General features: G+C 35.7%; 1 protein-coding gene across 1 annotated transcript in view; it reads right to left on the bottom strand.

Moving 5' to 3' along the window:
- The window catches only part of rbm20 (RNA binding motif protein 20), a 70,278-nt gene extending 68,021 nt beyond the window's left edge, over positions 1-2,257 (bottom strand). The window contains exon 1 of the mRNA XM_082137811.1: positions 1,006-2,257. Coding sequence (XP_081993937.1) covers positions 1,006-1,088 — 83 coding nt within the window. The 5' untranslated portion in view covers positions 1,089-2,257. The remainder of the gene's footprint in view (positions 1-1,005) is intronic.
- Between the last annotated feature and the right edge of the window lie 5,153 nt (positions 2,258-7,410).

Below are 7,410 nucleotides of genomic sequence, written 5' to 3' on the forward strand. Positions count from 1 at the left end.
AAGGGAATAGTTATCTGCTGTCATATCCTACATTATACAACATTAAACAGTCACTTGTGTGTTTTAGCAGTGTGTTTTAAACGTTAAAATGTTTCAATAGTAATTTAAAGTTTGGATCATTTATCAACTCATAAACAAGAGTTTAATTTTTTTTTTTTTAAGTTTAAAAGTTTATATACATAGTAATTTATTAAGATGATTTACAGCTAAAATAATAGTTTTATATAATGACTATTTAAAAAGTTAAATTTTGGGGACACCTAAACTAAATTGCAAAATTAATTTTACAAAAATTCTGTAGGTATTCTCAGCACTAACAAACAGTCAGTTTTAAAATAAGTAAATACTATTATTTATGCTATATATATATATATATATCTATCAGTAAGGAGTGCTAACAATAATCACATTTAACAACCTTTATTGTTTGCTTTTATTTATAGATTTTTTTTTTTTTTTTTTACTCTTTACCGCTGGTAAATATGAACCAAATAAATATATTTTCAGTATTAGTAAAATTAGTAAGAATAAAAATTAGTAAGTTTAAATGTAAAATGAGAATGAGTATATATATAAAAAAATAAATAATAATAAATAAATAAATAAAAAATAAATAAAATAAATCACAAAATCAATTGATTTTATATTGCTTTAAATCTATATAAATGCATGTTTACATTTGTGATGAGACAAAGAATGACAGAATAAGCAGGAGGAATGATAACGGTTTATGTTGGAGATCTGTGGCTACAATAATACAGCTCAGAATCACAGTGGAATTGCACTTTGGCAAAGAACTCAAAAGTTACACTCATCGAACCCATCCATCATCTCTGTGCCTTTAGGACCCGTGCCAGTTCAAGCATTTAGATGATTCTTACTGTACTTGCTACTTAAGCGTGATTTATCCCCGCAAAACAGGGACGAAACGCTCGCTAACAAATCGATTTTTCATACATCTCCATGCAACACAAACGACTTTTCCCACAGCGGCACATTCCTTACCTCTGGAGGTGCTCAGCACAAGCTTTCCCAAGAGTTTGTGACTGTCCGTTCTCAAAAACACCCTTGTCCCAAGTTTGGTTCATGGTAGAAACAACTTTCTACCCACAGGAAAATCCAATGAGTCACTCCCCGAAAAATTGCAGGAGGTTTTTACTGCAGTGAATCCCGACCGAGGTCCTGTCTCTCTGTGCAGTTACGAATCGGCCTCCAGTGAATCCGGGATCAACAGCGGTAATGAAAGTGAGCCCACTCGCACGCGCCCTCTCACTGAGCTTCTGCCAGACCTTCAAAAGTCTAAAAAAAAAGTGCAGATAAAACAGTGTGCTGGAAGGGGCTGGTGGTAAAGCTGGGATGAGGGCTGGAGGAATACGACAGGAAGAGGTACGTTTGACCATTTGGGAGTCCCCGAGGGCTGCCGGACTCTTTCATTCTCTCTCCAGCCAATGATAGAGCAAGTGTGAGGAATGCCATTAGCCCCGTCACCCAAAAGTGCCGGATCAGTTTCGTCAACAGATTATCAAAGGCCAGGCCCCCGTGCGCAGATTATTAACATTTCCGACCATTAACATTTTGCAGGGCACAAAGAGGCCCCTGTTGCACGTCTACGTGCAAAGCCTTTGATTCTCTCACTGTAACGCTCTGGAGCATTAACTGCTGACGGAGAGTCTCCTGCAAGGGGTTCTGTCACACACACACACACACACAACTCTACTGGGTCTAGTGGAGATATGTGGATGCTGGCTGTATAGGATTTTGTGTTTGGGTACAATTTGATTTTAAAAATTGGGCACGAGATCTTCTCAACGAAACCAAGATGGATAATAGACTTTGGGGGAGTCAGCGGGATGTGTGTGAAACTTGAAATGCACATAATGATGAAACTTATTCATTCTCACTACAGAAGGAGTTAATGTATATCGACATATATATATATATATATATAGTACAATAGCATAGATGGAGTGACAGAGCCACAATAAACAGAGAGCGATAGATAGTGTGAACAGATAGATAAGAGTGAGAGACAATAGACAGAATTATAGATAGAGTAATAGTGACAGACAGATAGAGCGCTAGATAGAGATAGAGCGATATAATAATAGATAAAGTGATAGAGTGATAGATAGAACAATATAGGGATAGACAATAGATAGATAGAGTGATAGATAGTGTGAACAGATAGATAAGAGTGATAGAGACAATACACAGAATTATAGAGTGATAGATAGAATGATAAGAGCAATATAGTGATAGAGCAATAGAATAATAGATAGACAATAGACAGATAGAGCGATAGATAAGTGGTAGAGCGCTAGATAGAGTGATAGAGCGATAGAATAATAGATAGACAATAGACAGATAGAGCGATAGATAAGTGGTAGAGCGCTAGATAGAGTGATAGAGCGATAGAATAATAGATAGACAATAGACAGATAGAGCGATAGATAAGTGGTAGAGCGCTAGATAGAGTGATAGAGCGATAGAATAATAGATAGTCAATAGACAGATAGAGCGATAGATAAGTGATAGAGCGATAGAGCGCTAGATAGAGTGATAGAGCGATAGAATAATAGATAGACAATAGACAGATAGAGCGATAGATAAGTGATAGAGCGCTAGATAGAGTGATAGAGCGATAGAATAATAGATAGACAATAGACAGATAGAGCGATAGATACGTGGTAGAGTGATAGAGCGATAGAATAATAGATAGACAATAGACAGATAGAGCGATAGATAAGTGGTAGAGCGCTAGATAGTGATAGAGCGATAGAATAATAGATAGACAATAGACAGATAGAGCGATAGATAAGTGGTAGAGCGCTAGATAGAGTGATAGAGCGATAGAGTGATAGATAGAGTGATAGAGCGCTAGAATAGATAGTGATAGACAATAGACAGATAGAGCGATAGATAAGTGGTAGAGCGCTAGATAGAGTGATAGAGCGATAGAGCGCTAGATAGAGTGATAGAGCGCTAGAATAGATAGTGATAGACAATAGACATATAGAGCGATAGATAAGTGGTAGAGCGCTAGATAGAGTGATAGACCGATAGAATAATAGATAGTCAATAGACAGATAGAGCGATAGATAAGTGATAGAGCGCTAGATAGAGTGATAGAGCGATCGAATAATAGATAGTCAATAGACAGATAGAGCGATAGATAAGTGATAGAGCGCTAGATAGAGTGATAGAGCGATAGAATAATAGATAGACAATAGACAGAGCGATGAGCGCTAGATAGATTGATAGAGCGATAGAATAATAGATAGTGCGATAGATAAGTGATAGAGCGCTAGATAGAGTGATAGAGCGATAGAATATAGTGATAGACAGACAGATAGAGCGATAGATAAGTGATAGAGCGCTAGATAGAGTGATAGAGCGATAGAATATAGTGATAGACAGACAGATAGAGCGATAGATAAGTGGTAGAGCGCTAGATAGAGATAGAGTGATAGACAATAGATAGATAGGTAACACTTTATAATAACGTTCAGTTGTAAGTCATTAATAAGTGGTTAGTTAATGATGAACTAATTATTTACAAAACATGACTATGCGTTCATAAATGATTAAGTAATATGTCAATTATTTGATGTATGTTTTGTAGATTCAGTTATAAGTCATTTACTTAAGCAATAAGCCCCTAGAAGCCGTGTTTTACAGTGGATTAAGAACAGCTAAGGGGCGTTGTTAGGCACGACACGGACCGGTTACTCCATAAAAATATTAATTTTATTCATAAAATAAACAGCAGCAACAAAAATATAACGTTATAACACATTTATTCCTCCGCCAAGCAATGTAGTTCCACAGAGGTTGCTAAGCAACACATGCAGCAACAAAGAATCAGAAACGGCAGTTGCGCAGTAACACGCGGTCACAGGTGTGTGTGAGTAACTTACAACGGCTTCGAACGCAGCTCAACCAATCAGAATCAAGGAATGGAACTATCCGTTTTATAAAATTGATTAGTTAATGATTAACTAATCATTTACAAAACATGATTATGGGTTTCATAAATGTTTAATAAATTATGTTAAATTTGTTTGTATGTATGTAGCAATTAGAGGGTGCAGAAAGTGTAAATGCCTAGTATACACGTACAGATAATTTGTAACAGGTAAGTAACAGTGTTCAACACCTGTTATAGATGATGTGTAAACGCATGGATAAATCATTTACAACACTTTCTGCAACAGTTTACACTTTGGATTTGGGGATGCAGAAAGTGCTGTAAATGATTTATCCATGCGTTTACACATCATCTATAACAGGTGTTGAACGCTGTAGTGTGTGCTGTAGTGTAAGTGCTGACTGGTGAGGGTATAGACAGCTGTCGTCTCTCTGAAACACATGGAGGCTTTAACCACTGTGCACCTGATGTGAGCAAAACATACAAAAAATTTAACAATTTATTAAACATTTATGAAACGCATAGTCATGTTTTGTAAATGATTAGTTAATTAACTAATCAATTGTAAATGACTTGTAACAGAATTTACAAGACATACATAAAATGTTGGCATATCACTTGCTAATCATTTATGAATGTTTTGTAAATGATTAGTATATCATTAACTAACCACTTATAAATGACTTACAAATGAACATTATTATAAAGTATTACCGCGATAGATATAGAGTGATAGATAGTGATAGAGCGATAGATATAGAGTGATAGTGATAGAGCGATAGAGCGATAGATATAGAGTGATAGATAGTGATAGAGCGATAGATATCGATAGAGTGATAGAGTGATAGATAGTGATAGAGCAATAGATATAGAGTGATAGATAGTGATAGAGCGATAGAGCGATAGATATAGATAGAGTGATAGATAGTGATAGAGCGATAGAGTGATAGAGAGCGATAGATATAGATAGAGTGATAGAGCGATAGATATAGATAGAGTGATAGATAGTGATAGAGCGATAGAACGATAGATATAGAGTGATAGATAGTGATAGAGCGATAGATATAGATATAGTGATAGAGTGATAGATAGTGATAGAGCGATAGATAGTGAGAGCGATAGAGCGATAGATATAGATAGAGCGATAGATAGTGATAGAGCGATAGATATAGATAGAGCGATAGATAGTGATAGAGCGATAGATATAGATAGAGTGATAGATAGTGATAGAGCGATAGATAGTGATAGAGCGATAGATAGAGAGATAGAGCGATAGATATAGATAGAGTGATAGAATAAAAAATAAAGTGATAGACGATAGATATAGAGCGATAGACAGATAGAATGATAGATAAGAGCAAGATATACCTAGATATATAGTGGCAGAGACACAGATAGATTTTAAACAAATAAAATATACATGTAAGCATAAAGATGTTTAATTTGCCACTCTTAAATAATGAACAGCAAATGCACAGAATATCGATTAGATTCTTGCGGACCCCCTCATTAACCCTCTGCAGACATGTGTGACATTCACGGTCACAATCCCAGAGTATTCTTGACTTGTAGGAAAGCAGATACCGTTGAGAGAATGACTGACACTGAAACTGCAAGCGCTGGACAAAATGTTCCACATCAGCAGGACAACTGCACACAGAAAACCCTCGGAAACAGCCCTGACCACAGCGACAGGTGGAGCTGCGCATCAAACACTTCAGTCAACAAGAGGCACAGAAAACTTTTCTTACGCCGACATTGATTTTTTTCTTACTTTCAATCTTAACTATGAAAATCCTGTCCCTCAACTTTGTCATTTCCACAGCATTTTTTTTTTTTTTTTTTTAAGTGTCAAAATATGATTTAACTACAATTCAGATAAATAAAATTTTAGCAGTGAATTCTCCCCTATAGCAAAACAAAGTCGTCAGCCATTTTATTCTATAAATGTTTAAGTCAGAGTGATATTAAACACCATACATGATTTGAGGTGTGTTGAAAATGACTTTCTGGTGGAAATGACTTTAAAAAAAAATATGGCACAAATGGCTGTCATGGACATTGTTAGTGAGTGTAAAAAGTATTTTACGAGAATATTTTCGAAAAAGGGCAGAAAGCAGCACCCATGTGACGATCCCTGTTTAAATGAGACCTGTGCTGAGTCGTAACGCTGCCCCTTTACACTAGATTGCTGCTCAGAAAAAGGTTGAGCTACAGCTGCGAATGCCATTCTCGTTAACTCGCCACTATACATCCCAATGTTTAAACCACACAGGATTTAAACACTCAAACATCACTCATTAGGAAAACAATAATGGTTAGAATATGCATATAATATAATAAAAACTTCCAGTTTGTTGCTGTTGCTCCCATAGACCTCCTGCACGACCTCATAAAACTGCTTTAAAAGAGGAACGAATGCGGTTCCCACTCGAAGCGGCAAGCTGTAAATGCCTTTTCACATATGGTTTACAAGGGTAAAAATGGACCCGCAGTGACACAATGACGCCTCAGCGAGAGGTTATATGTAGAGCTTGTAGTTGCTGGGTCAAATTTAAAGGATCTGCAGGTTGAGAAGAGTTTGTGACCTCATTTTTACAGTCGAGCGAGTAAATACAACAACTGAAACAAATAAATACGCAAATAACAACGTGAAAGTATATACGACATATTTGGCAGACACATAGACATAATAAATACACAGACGCCCCATTGGTCGCTTTGGAACGGTGCTGCGATTCGTCAACGCCGCCGCCATATTGCTGAGGGCAAGACTGCGCTGTAAACAAATTCAAGTAAACGGGTGAGCTGCGGTTTCTCTGGATAAAAACTAAAATAACGTGTACATTTATCAATCGATTTCAGTGGTTTGTACGTGGCGTACAACATTTATTTTATTTTTTATCTCAATAGTTAAACTTATAAAATATTTTTTTTTAATAAGGAATTGTCAAAGCTCGGCTTGTCATGTATTTGGCTTTTTATTCTTGGATAAGAATTGTGAACACCCCCATACGGAGATATCATTTCATTTTCACATTCAATGAAATAACGTTTTCTTATTGTGAAAAAAAAAAATTCTGTCTTTTTAACCCGATTTTAGCTTTTCTTGGGCTTAGAATCGACCGCCATTGAGAAAATGAAACAAATCAGCAAATACAAAATCACACCGGCAGGTGCTTTCGGTATTTTTATAGCACTAAAATTATATATATATATATATTTACAGATAGATACTCCAAATATACAATAACAGATATAACTGATGGATCCTTTATGGTAATACATATGATATGGTACAACTACTGTGCAATGCAAATAGTAAATATAAGATCAAGTTAGAAGTAATAGTAAATAGTTTAGTGTATAGACAATCAAATAAACAGTATACAGCAAATAAAATAGTAATGAATAGTATAATTATATAATATCATAAGTACAATAATAATATTGATAATAGCATATAGTTTATGTATAATACT

This window comes from Leuciscus leuciscus (genome assembly GCF_965113295.1).
Source record: "Leuciscus leuciscus genome assembly, chromosome: 15".
Taxonomy (NCBI): Eukaryota; Metazoa; Chordata; class Actinopteri; order Cypriniformes; family Leuciscidae; genus Leuciscus; species Leuciscus leuciscus.